A 12,514-nucleotide genomic window follows, 5' to 3' on the forward strand; every position below is an offset into this window, starting at 1 on the left:
ACCACGCTTTTGCGGTTGCAGCTCCTAGACTATGGAACAGCATCCCTCTCCCCATCAGAACTGCCCCTCCATCGACTCCTTTAAGTCCAGGCTCAAAACCTATTTCTACTCCCTAGCGTTTGAGGCTCATTGAGGAGGCGCTGTGAACTGTTTGCATGCTACTGTATGTTTCATTTTTTTCCTTAGTACCTAATCAGATGTACAGCACTTTGGTCAACGTGGGTTGTTTTTAAATGTGCTATACAAATAAAATTGACTTGACTTGAATCGCCACATGCTGTGTCAGTTTAGAAACTCATCACCAATGCACTAGCAAAAGCAATCATCTAAACTATTATCACATAAGTATAACACCTCATCTCTACTTTCAATCTGAAGAAGGGTTCCGACACGAACCATCACCTATTCTTTTTCCCCAGATATGCTGCCTGACCCACTGAGTTGCACCAGCATTTTGTGTCTCTCTTCCATAAGAAATAATAACATTAGTTTTAGGTACAGGATTCTGAAGCTCAGCTCATTTTTAGTTTGCAAGAATCTTGCAAACATTCATATTGATTTGGATCCCTGAACTAGAAAGACAAAGGCAGCACCTCCCTTTCAAGTCTCATACCATTCTGTCTTGGAAATATATTATCCTCATCACTAGGTCTAAATCCTTGAACTCCTAATCAAACATTATTGTGTCAAAGTTACAGAGAATGAAAACAAGCTCTTCGCCCAACTTGCCCACGCCGGCCAACCATGTCCCATCTGCACTAGTCCCACCTGCCTGCATTTGGTCCATATCCCTCTAAACCTGTCCTATCCATGTAACTTCACAAGAACCACTGCAGTTATTTTCGAAAAACGCTCATAACCATCTTCTAAAAGCTAATTGGCAATAAGCAAGAAATGCCAGAGATATATTAATCACATGGAATGATAAATAAAAGAATGGGCAGTATAAGGGTTTGATGAGTGAAAGTTTTTTTAAAGCAAGGGAGATAAAGTTTGGAGAAAAAATATGCTACTACTTTAACAGCAGTGCTTTGAACATCAAAGATGTATTGTTAACAGAGATGCCAAGGATTTAATCCATAACGGGGCCAAAGTCAGTTGCGAGAGTATTTGAATGGGTCAATTGGTCTCTTTAAAACGTCAATATTGGAGAGAATGTCCAACATTTTGCAAAAATTCTGTAAAATTAACCCTTAGTGTGTAGGATGCAAAAGTGAGTTAACTTGGAACGTGAATGGGTGATCAATGGCCAGCATGGATGGTGGGTCAACAGGCCCATTTCCAGATTCTAAACTCTTACCATGTCACAGCCTTCTTGGGAACATTAGAAAGAGAGATTTCATGCAGTTCTTTGACAATGTGAGAAAATCTTGAAAAACTGAAAAAAGACTGCTTAGAATCCCAAGGTATGTCAAGGAAGAGTTATATCCTACCTACGTGCAAAGTCCCAGGCTGAGTATGATAGAAAAAGTTAACTACAAGTGTACAGGGAATTGACATAGTGCAATCCTCATAGCAAACTCACCTCATGAATACCCACTGTCCATCCAGTGAGAAATGTGTCTGACAAGTAGCATTAGACCCTGCAGTTCAGAACACAACATGCAAGCCTCCCTGCATGAGTTTCTCTCTTCCATTGTTAAGAAAAGATTTACATTCATATATTATTTTATATAGGCGTAGGAAATATTACAAAACCAATGAAGGAATCAATTTAATATCTCATCCAACCATATCCCTGACAAAATACTCCTTCAGTCTCCCCGAAGTGAGAGACTAGATTCTGCCCTCATTTTCAGAGTGGGGCTTGAACCAACAATGTGAGAAATGTATTAAAGTTCAAAGTGTTGAAGGTTTGAGGTGCTAGTTCTTAGGGGAGGGAAGATGGAAGCTATTGACTGGCATTATAAAGAATGCATATCCAGTTACCCAATGCTTCCAGAGGTTGTAGTGATAAACAATGCTGGAACTATTCATCTAACACTGGTTGAGATTCTATGACCCGAAACAGCAGTATAGATTTAAGATCATACTGCCTATTCCAACTCCCAATATAGTATGGATTCATTTGATAAAGGTGCACATCACTTACCTGGAGAAGGCTTAGATGCTTGCCACACACAGATTTCAACGATAAACCTTTTGCACAGGCCAAGTGACATTCCATGTGCTCAGTGTTGTCCGCTGTGCAGTTCACAATTGCGTGTTTCACTGATAACGTTTTACACTGGTCTTGATTGCAAGAACATGAGGCATACCTACAACAAAAGGTGGGGCTTAACAGGTTGAACTAAAATTCAAGCTACAAAATAACAGGATATATTGCTTCAATCAGGTTAATTTAATGAATGAGGGCAATGTTACTAAAACAAAATAAAGGAAACTAAAGACAGTTTAATTGACTGGAGTAGGAGATTGGTGGAAGTAAAGTAAACAAGTATTTTGCTGGTATTTGGAATCCCATGATTGAAAGCAAACCATTTATTATCTCCACACAGCCTAGCTATGAACTGGAGTCGGCACTATTACGTTCAAAAGTAATTTATATCTGACAGATGACATCCCTGCAAGATGCCAGCTGAAGTAAAGGAGGTACCAAAAAGATTGATGTCATCTTTTTAAAGAAAATAAGTTTGCATTTCTGGATGGTGCATTGCATTAGGCATAGGCCTTTTTACAGCATGTCAAGATAAATCAAAGTATCATGGATCAAGGTAAAGGGCAGCACAGTGGCACAGCTGAAAGAGTTGCTGCCTCACAGCCAGGGGTTCGATCCTGACCTCGGGTGCTGTCTGCGTGTAGTTTGCACGCTTTCCCCGTGACTGCATGGGTTTCCTCTGGGTGTTCCAGTTTCCACTCGTACCCCAACGTGCAGGTTTGTAGATTAATTAGGTCTGTGTAAAATTGTCGCTAATGTGTGGAGAGTGGGAGAACGTGCACGAATGGCTGATCGATGGTTGGCGTAGACTCATTGGCTGAAGGGTTGGCACCCATGCAATATCTCTAAACTAAACTAATCTGGGGTGATGGGATGTTAATTCTATCTGATATTCAGGTATCAAATGAGTGGGCAGATGCAATCCAGTTTATAGATGGTGCAAACACCATCAAAAAATATCTATTGACCAATGTTAAAATTGGGATGTTATTACACATCTAGAACAAACTCTTGTGGCTGGGACCTGGAAGATTATTTATCTTGCATCCAACCAATGTTGTGGTCAATCCAAAAATTCTTGATGCTGGCACAAGATGACCAAAGTGTTACGTGAATGAACAATTCATCATTCTGTCTTGCATTAAATAAAAGGTTACGCCTCACCCTTGGGAGTATAGACCCAGTACCTTTGTTTGTGATCCTTGCTGCCCTCTTGCTTTGCACAATGATTGGAGGCACGCAGAGCCACTCCAGAAACAGCTATAAGTGGTGAGGTGCCATTCAGCAGAACTGATGCTGTCTTGTAGAGGTTGAGGTCAAGTTTGTGAGTCACATTTATGATCAGCGGATTCTTCTTGCAACTCAGCTCATAAGTACCTGGAATCCAACAAGACAAACAGATTAATGGAAATGACAACGTGACTGGAAATAAATCAGCAGTCACTATTTATCCTCCTCTACTTTGATGAAGAAAGGCTTCCAGAAAAGGGTAATTTTAACTTAAAGCATAATAAGTGTACATTTCAAATTTGACACTATAAACTCACTGGAGACAGGAGACTGCAGATGCTGTAATCTTGAGCAAAAAACAAACAGTTGGAGGAACTCAGCGATCAGGCAGCATCCATGGAGGAAATGGATAGCTGGATCGCGACCCTTCAATCTGTTGGAGTAGAGGGGAGATAACTGGAGCTTGGGGGGAGGGGGGTTAAGGTGGAGCTGCTGGCAAATAATAGAGGGATCTAGGTGAGGAGAGTTAATTGGCAGATGAGTCACATGGGGAAAGAACCATGGAGATTGTAACCAAGACTGGAGATGAAAATGGCAAAAAGATGACTCCTGAAGAAGCGTCCAAACCAAAATGGCGTCTGTCCACTTCCTTCCACAGATAATGCCTGTTCCTCCAGCAGTTTGTCTTTTATTATTAACTCATTGATGGTTGAGTGTTTTTCACTGAAGGGTCTGTTATCTGCTCTGCAGGGCCATTTGTATTTTCTCCCACTGTTTTGCGATTGATTTATTGTTGGGCTATGCAAAAAGTAGAACCTACCCTTTACTCAATCTTCCACACAGGAACTGTACATTACCGACTGGGACTCCTCTATTATCATGTGCTTACTTATGAAAGAGTTTAAAATATTATGCTGGTCAACATTGAGAAAATATCACTCTCCGGTGCACAAATTTATGAAAACATGGAAGCTGGCCTATAAGAAGGTCTTTAAAGCTTCTCTGATGCATTGACGATGGCAAAGAGGCTTAAGTAAAGTTTTGTCTACCTTTTAAAGAACTAACGAGTTGGAGTGACTAGGTGGACAAAAATACATTCAGTCCCATTGCATTTTGTGAATGGAAAGTGTATTGAAAATTCATCCTTCTCATTCTCATCCATACAGGCATTTGGATGGCAAAGACAGCTCTGGAAACAGACAGATGCCACCTCAACCCTTAGTATAACATGCGCATAACATTTCAATTGAATTAATTAAAGGTTGAGTGACATCTACCTGCTTCCTGCAGATGGCTTTTCTTGTCCACCTCATTGAAACTTACCAAATAGTGAAAGGCCAGGATATAGTGGATTTGGAGAGGATGTTTCCACTAGTGGGAGAATCTTGGATCAGGGGTCAAAGCCTCAGAATAAAAGGATGTGCCTTTAGAAAGGAGATGAGGAGGAATTTCTTTAGTCAGTAGTTGGTGAATCTGCGGAATTCAGACGGCTGTGGAGGCCAAGTCAACGGATATTTTTAAGGAAGAGATTGACAGATTCTTGATTAGTAAGTGTGTCAGGGCTTACACGGAGAGGAAAGTAAAATGGGGTTTAGAGGGAAAGATAGATCAGCCGTGATTGAATGCTGGAGAGTAGATTCAATGGGCCGAATGGCCTAATTCTGCTCCTACTATAACTTACGAACTTGCCGAGGACTTCGCCATGGACGACAAAAGTATCCACAAACTGAAGGAGAAGGGGCGAGGATTTGGCTCCGAGGAAGGCGCTCGATCCAGGCTGCGAGACGACTACGACTCTGTGGAGCAAGACGGCGATGAGCCAGGCCCTCAACGCTTGGTGGACGGGTGGATCCTGTTTGTGACCGGGGTCCACGAGGAAGCCACCGTGGAGGAAGGACATCCACGACAAGTTTGCCGAGTACGGTGAGATCAAGAACCTGCACCTCAACCTGGCCCGGCGCACCGGCTACCTCAAGGGCTGCGCTCTGGTGGAGTACGAGACCTACAAGGAGGCTCACGCGGCCATGGAGGGTGCTGGCCGGGCAGCCCATCAGCGTGGACTGGGGCTTCGTCAGGGGGCCCCACAGGAGCAAGAGGTGGAGGGGCCGCAGGAGAAGCCAGAGCCCGGACCGGAAGCATCACTGAGCCGAGACAGAGTGCGTTGGGACAGAGCGCCGGGGACCGAGATGCCCGCAGTTCGCCGTGCCCAAACTGAGCCGGGCGTTACAGGGGCCGTTTAATCTCAGTCGGAACTGTCGTGGGGCTGGGGCTGGGGCGGGAAGGGTAAGGTTGGCTTGTGCAAAACAACACTCAGAAATAAACTACTTTAGTTTTTTTAAATCTTCAGTCTGAAGAAGGGTCTCGACCCGAAACGTCGCCCATTCCTTGAGATGCTGCCTGTCCCGCTGAGTTACTCCAACATTTTGTGTCTACCTTCGATTTTAACCAGCATCTGCAGCTTTTTTCCTACAGTGTCCAGGCCCACGACGCCCTCTCCCCCCCCCCCCCCCCCCCCCCCCCCCCCCCCCCCGGGCCTAATACGGGACAATTTAAAGTTAAATTTGAACAAAATTATTTATTCGTATCATCTTATTAATGATGTCCGTAATGATTACGTACCATGCTGCATGAAGCTCCCCCGACGTGTAAACATCAGGGTTGCTAGATCGTGAGATGCCGATTTCACCAGACAGCTTGCAAGCATTTAGTGCGGGGCCTTTGAAAATGCGGGCCCAGTAGCATATGCTACTTTTGCTACTAGGTTAATCCAGCACTGGATCGAGCACAAGGACAAATTGCTCTTGGGGTAACGTCATATACTAATATTAAGCCATGACATTACAAATAAACTGATCCCATCCATGGCCAACTTCTGTGCAGGCACCAGCTCCAGCAACTGTGCTGAGCAGCAGAAATCCTGGCTGATCTTTTTCCTATCAAAAGAGTTAATCCAAATGAGGTCTCTGTTTGGATTGGCTCACGGGTGTGATCCTTGCTTCGGAACCTGAAAGTCAGGGTTTCAAGTGCGACTCCAACCACTTGAACATGAAATCACTGGCTCCTCGCTCTGATGAGCAATTAGTAATGGTCATTAGATGCTGCCAATACCGATTATATCATATCACATAATTGTATGAAAACTCTCTACTCTGGTAATGCCTTTCCATTAAAGTGTTGAACCCATGTCCCATTGAACCCATGTCCCAACCAGCTCAGGACAGCACGGTGGCACAGCACCTAAATGATGAAAAGCCACAGCAATATTCAATAAGCGTGAACAATCTCCCAATGTTGCACCCAACTCTTATCTCAAAACCCAGTTATTGATTTTGTTGCTCTACCTGGCATCTTGCCATGTGCAAACAACCTGTGATACGTCTCTGTACAACAGCAGTGGCTACATTTGCAAAGTACCTCGTTGGCCGGAAAGTGCAAATTCCCTCATAAATGTGTTCTATTTGTTTCCCAGTCTCACCGTCATCCAGGTCAGGAACTGCCAGGAGTTGCCTTGCCTGGTCAGGATGACACAACTGCACTGAAGCCCGTCCACCTGCCAAATGAGTGTTCAGGGAGCTGGAGCTCAAGTTTAAACTTTAACTTTGGCAGCACTCAAAGTCTTGCATGAATGCTCCAAAGTAGTCCTAGTAACAGGCCAACTGACAACATAATTTATTGCTCCTCAAGGTGCCATGTGTGTTACATAAATAGTCTTCATGCCTGATAGGTAAAAGGACTTACCACCATTCCATTTTCAACCAGCTCGGGACAGTACGGTGGCACAGCAGTGGGGTTGCTGCCTTGCAGCGCCAGAGCCCCGTGTTTGATCCCTGACTAGGGGTTCTGTCTGCACAGAGATTGTATGTTCTCCCCCTGACCGCGTGGGTTTTTCCCGGGTGCTCCAGTTTCCTCCCACAATCCCAAGATGTACAAGTTTGTAGGTTCATTGGTTTCTCCCCATCTCCATCCCTTTCCACATTCCACAGAGACTGCTCTCTCCACAATTCCCTGGTTCACTCATCCCTTCCCACCCAAACCACCCCCTCCCCAGGTACTTTCCCCTGCAACCGCAGGGGATGTAATGCCTGTCCCTATATCTCCCTCAACTCCGTCCAAAGACCCCAACAATCCTTTCAGGTGAGGCAGAGGTTCACCTACACCTCCTCCAACCTCATCTACTGTATCCTCTGTTCCAGGTGTGGTCTTATATATGTCGGTGAGAACAAGTGCAGACGAAGCAACAGTTTTACTGAACACCTTCACTCAGTCTGCCGAGACCTATGTGATCTCCTGGTTGCTAAACACTTTAACTCCCCCTCCCATTCCCATACTGACTTTTCTGTCCTGGGCCTCCTCCACTGTCAGAGTGAAGCCCAACGCAAATTGGAGGGACAGCACCTCATATTTCGCTTGGGCAGCTTACAACCCAGCGGTATTAATTTTGGTTTCTCTAACCTCAAGTAACCTTTGCCTTCTCTCTCTCGCCATCCCTCTCCCACTCTAGTTCTCTGACCAGTATCACTGTCCTCCTGATTAATGTTATTGTTTGTAAGGCTCATTGTCACCTTCCCCTCAGTCAGCAATGACCCATTTTACATTTACTTGATCATCGCCTGCTTTGATCAGTCGTTCTCACAGCTTATCCTTCCATATCTCTAGTTTCCCTCTCCGCTGACTCACAATTTGAAGGTCTCGACCCGAAATGTCACCCATTCCTTCTCTCCAGAGATGCTGCCTGTCCCGCTGAGTTACTCCAGCATTTTGTGTCTATCTTTGGTGTAAACTAGCATCTGTACTTCCTTTCTACTCAAATCTAGTTAAGTTCCATGCCTCAACATATCTGGAATAATCCTTACTTCGCTGCTGTTTGCCCTCTCCCTCTCCGATCAAAATGGATAAAAGAAGTAAGCCATTTCTTATGGTCTCACATTCATTTGTCTTTAATGTAACCATGGTCCCCTGATCCCTTCAATTTCTCATAACACGGTAGCGCAGCGGTAGAGTTGCTGTTTTACAGCGAATGCAGCGCCGGAGATTCAGGTTCGATCCTGACTACGGGTGCTGCACTGTAAGGAGTTTGTACGTTCTCCCCGTGACCTGCGTGGGTTTTCTCCGAGATCTTCGGTTTCCTCCCACACTCCAAAGACGTACAGGTATGTAGGTTAATTGGCTGGGTAAAATGTAAAAATTGTCCCTAGTGGGTGTAGGATAGTGTTAATGTGCAGGGATCACTGGGCGGCACGGACTTGGAGGGCCGAAAAGGCCTGTTTCCGGCTGTATATATATGATATGATGATATGATGATATGATATTCATGTAATTTTTAATATTGTAGCTTTGATTTCATTTACAATGTTTTTTTATTCCACATTCGCTATTTGATTTTCCTATTACATTTATCAGTGCAGCCTTTGTTTCGAGTTCCAATCAGTTGGGCCTTCACTTCTCCTTGAATTTGTGTAAGCCTGCCTCTTTTATCTTGTTATAACTTCATTTTTAAAAATTTGGCTTGTAGGTACGTGATTTTAGGTACGTGAGGATGTTGAAAGAAGAATTGATAATTAGGGTAATGAAAAAAATCCATGGCATTAAGAGGAGTAAAGTGGCTGGCAAGAACATACATACCCAGAGTGTGGTTGCGTCTATTGGTATCAGTAAGCTGGACTGTAATCAATTTACGCTGTTGATCAAACAATGCTGTACCATCTGCGGACAAATAAATCACAATCGAACTGGCCACATCGGGGTGATCAAATAAGACCTATGTTTTAAAAAGAGAAATGAAGAAAGCAGCATTTGAAATATCAACAATGGTTTGTACCCATTTAAGGGTTAGCAAGGAAACCTGTGAAAGTGAGAAATTTAAACAGATTTACATGCTGGAAAACTATTGTATCTGAGACAGAACAATAAACATTCTGGGAAATCGTTAATTAGAGCTATAATATATTTTAGAAAACACAGACTATTGATTCTATGATTCTAGAATAAATTTTAGAAAGCACAGTGAAATAGAACCAAGAGACAACCATTCAGCCCTTCTCTGCTATTCATTATGATTCCAGCTGATCTTTCATTTCAATACCATATTCCAGCCCGTTTTCCATGCCCTTTGATGGGGTTTTTTTGTGTTTAAAAAGTTATCATTGTCCTTCTAATAATCATTCAGTGGCACGGGTTCCTCATCTCAATTTTAAACATCTTACATTGCAAACCAAGACTGTAACATCTCATTCTGGATATCCCCTCCTTGGATTCAGTCTGTCCAGTCCTGTCAGAAGTTTATAAGTTTCAATTAGATTCTCTAATCTAGTCCCAGTCACTCCCTCTTCTCCCCTCTCCCATCAGGCAAGAGGCACAGAAGTGTGAAAGTTCATACCTCAGGATACAGCATGACACCACAGACATCGTTCACCCATTCACACTAGTTCTATATTATCGCACTTTCTTATTCACTCGCTACATACAAAGGGATAATTTACAGAGGCCAATTAACCTACAAACCTGCACATCTTTGGGATGTGGAAGGAAACTGAAGCACCTGAAGGAAACCCACATGGTCACATGGAAAACATTCAAACTCCACACAGACAGCACCAAAGGTCAGGATTGTACTCATAAGACTATAAGATCATAAGTGATAGGAGCACAATTAGACCATTCGGCCCATCAAGTCTATGCCATTCAATCATGTCTGATCTATCACTCCCTCCTAACCCCATTCTCCTGCCTTCTCCCCATAATCTCTGACACCCGTACTAATCAGGAATCAATCTATCTCTGCCATAAAAATATCCACTGACATGGCCTCCACGGTCTTCTGTGGCAAATTCCACAAATTCACCGCCCTCTGACTAAAGAAATTCCTCCTCATCTCCTTCTTAAAAGAACATCCTTTAATTCTGAGGCTATGACCCCTGATCCTAGACTCTCCCATTAGTGGAAACATCCTCTCCACATCCACTCTATCGAAGTACTCAGGTCTCTGGTGCTGTGAGGCAGCAGGTCTACCAGCTGCACCATTGTGCTGCCCTTCAGTGGAGTGGAGTGTTCCACATTTTGTCAAGAATCAATCACTGACTACATGTTTATACTCATCAATGAAGCAGCATTTGCAATAAAGAATGCAAGACCTTACCTTTAACCAGATATTTTCTTTATCATTCACGCTGTGGTCTGAATGAGATTTGTTGAAGTCATTGACATGAGCAGTGTAGGCGGAAGCAGTGCATGGAAACCAGGCATACTGAGACAACCCGGCAGTCTCATCCAGAAATTCTGTCTGGCAAACCTGGAGAGTCAGGGAGCATTCAACTGTTACAAATGAGATTAGTACAACATAAACAGGCAACTATCCAGGCAGGGAGTTCATAGAATCATAGAGTGTTGGAACAGGCCCTGGCCCAACATGTCCCAGCTGCACTAGTCCACATTTGGTCTATATCCCTCCAAACCTGTCCTAACAATGTTCCTGTCTAACTGTTTCTTAAACGGGATAGTCTCTGCCTCAACTACCTCATCAGGCAGCTTGTTCCATACACCTACCACCCTTTGCGGGAATGTTGCATGATTGCGCACAGAGAACAAGTTTCAATTTTGATGTGGAGAAGGACCAAGTAGAAAATAAAACAGACTGTTGGTCATTATTCTGCCCCCTCCCCTGCCTCACCCCTTGACTACTTTGTCAAAGCCAGGTTTAGCACCACTAGGTCCAGTAGCAAATCCCATATCCTCTTATATGCTTGCTTGTGATTTGCAACCATGATCACAGAGGGTTTCAGTGTAGATTACCAATAATTCACATGCTTATTAAAAATATAGTAATTTCACTGCCTCATGAAAGCTACGAATGGTGTAGAAATTCCCAATATATTTGTGAACTAGCTTCTTGCTCCTCACCTCACAAATAAAACACCACCAGGAAATATTTTTATCATGGATGAATAAAGGAATAAAACAATAAAATGGGCATATAGGGATAGTCACATCAAGTGCACATTGTTCAGGGGGAACCCTCTGGTTTAGCATGAAACAAGGTGATGAATAATCCTACTTTTCTGAAATGTCAGCAGAAATTTCTGTCCCGTGTCCACCATGCAAGTAACAGAAGATGAGCCGCCATGAAAAAAAGCAAAGTTTAATTTTTTATATAGTATTTGGTATTATTAAGGATGAATTTCTTTAGTCAGAGAGCAGTGAAACTGCTGAGCAGGAAATAAAAGCAGAAAACGCTGGAAATACTCAGCAGGTCAGGAATCATCAGCAGATGGAGAAATGAATTTAAGCTTTAGGTTCATTAAGGCATAAGGGAATTTTGAACACAGGGAAGATTTAGAACATGCTATTGATGAAGTAGGATCCAAAATGGAAAAGTAGATCTGATGTAAGACTAACCACATGTTATGGCTGGTGTTATACCTTCAAAGAAGAACATTTTAAATAAATCCCCAACTCTCTTCATTAGATCTTATTTATTGCATTAAAAATGGAACTGAAACATCCTATCAACAACTAGAGAGCAGTCCTGAGCTACTATCTAACTCATTGGAGACTCTCGGACTAATCTTGATTGGACTTTAGTGGATTTTATCATGTATTAGTGCAATGCGCTTGGCTTGATTGTAATCATCTTTCTGCTGACTGGTTAGCACACAACAAAAGCTTTTCACTGTACCTTGGTACACGTAACAATAAACTAAACAAAACTAAATTAACCAGGATATGTTATGCTCCATCCCATAACCCACTGTGTGAATAGCTAAACTTGGTCATATTTATCATGTTCAATTAGGGTGATCAGGTTGTTCAATTCTTTTTGCCTACCTTTGTTACATCAGGTTTCCCTGTGACCAATTGAACTGGACACCTTCTCTCATCCTGGTGGGACGTCAAGGCTTTTGTTGCCCATTGATCAGTGAAGCCTTTAGGTGTGGCAAAGCCGCAGTCGTGAATACTTTTACTTTTCTCAAATCCCTCACAGATTCCATCTCCATCATACACGTAGCAGAGGCTAGGCTCACCTGAAAATAAAATCTTATTTAAATTTTATCCCAACAATTCACTTTACATTAAACAAAAAAGAACTAAAGAAGAAAACAGAATCTGGAGTATGCGATTCAAAACCTGACA

General features: G+C 43.0%; 1 protein-coding gene across 1 annotated transcript in view; it reads right to left on the minus strand.

Annotated features, from left to right (window-relative positions):
• Positions 1 to 12,514, minus strand: part of pappa2 (pappalysin 2) — a 266,339-nt gene that overhangs the window by 103,457 nt on the left and 150,368 nt on the right. The window contains exons 10-14 of the mRNA XM_078407399.1: positions 12,209 to 12,405; positions 10,524 to 10,676; positions 9,011 to 9,146; positions 3,346 to 3,535; positions 2,093 to 2,258 (exon numbers count right to left, since the gene is read on the minus strand). Of these exons, the coding sequence (XP_078263525.1) occupies positions 2,093 to 2,258; positions 3,346 to 3,535; positions 9,011 to 9,146; positions 10,524 to 10,676; positions 12,209 to 12,405 (842 nt within the window). The remainder of the gene's footprint in view (positions 1 to 2,092; positions 2,259 to 3,345; positions 3,536 to 9,010; positions 9,147 to 10,523; positions 10,677 to 12,208; positions 12,406 to 12,514) is intronic.

The sequence above is a fragment of the Rhinoraja longicauda genome, chromosome 11 (genome assembly GCF_053455715.1).
Source record: "Rhinoraja longicauda isolate Sanriku21f chromosome 11, sRhiLon1.1, whole genome shotgun sequence".
Lineage (NCBI taxonomy): Eukaryota > Metazoa > Chordata > Chondrichthyes > Rajiformes > Arhynchobatidae > Rhinoraja > Rhinoraja longicauda.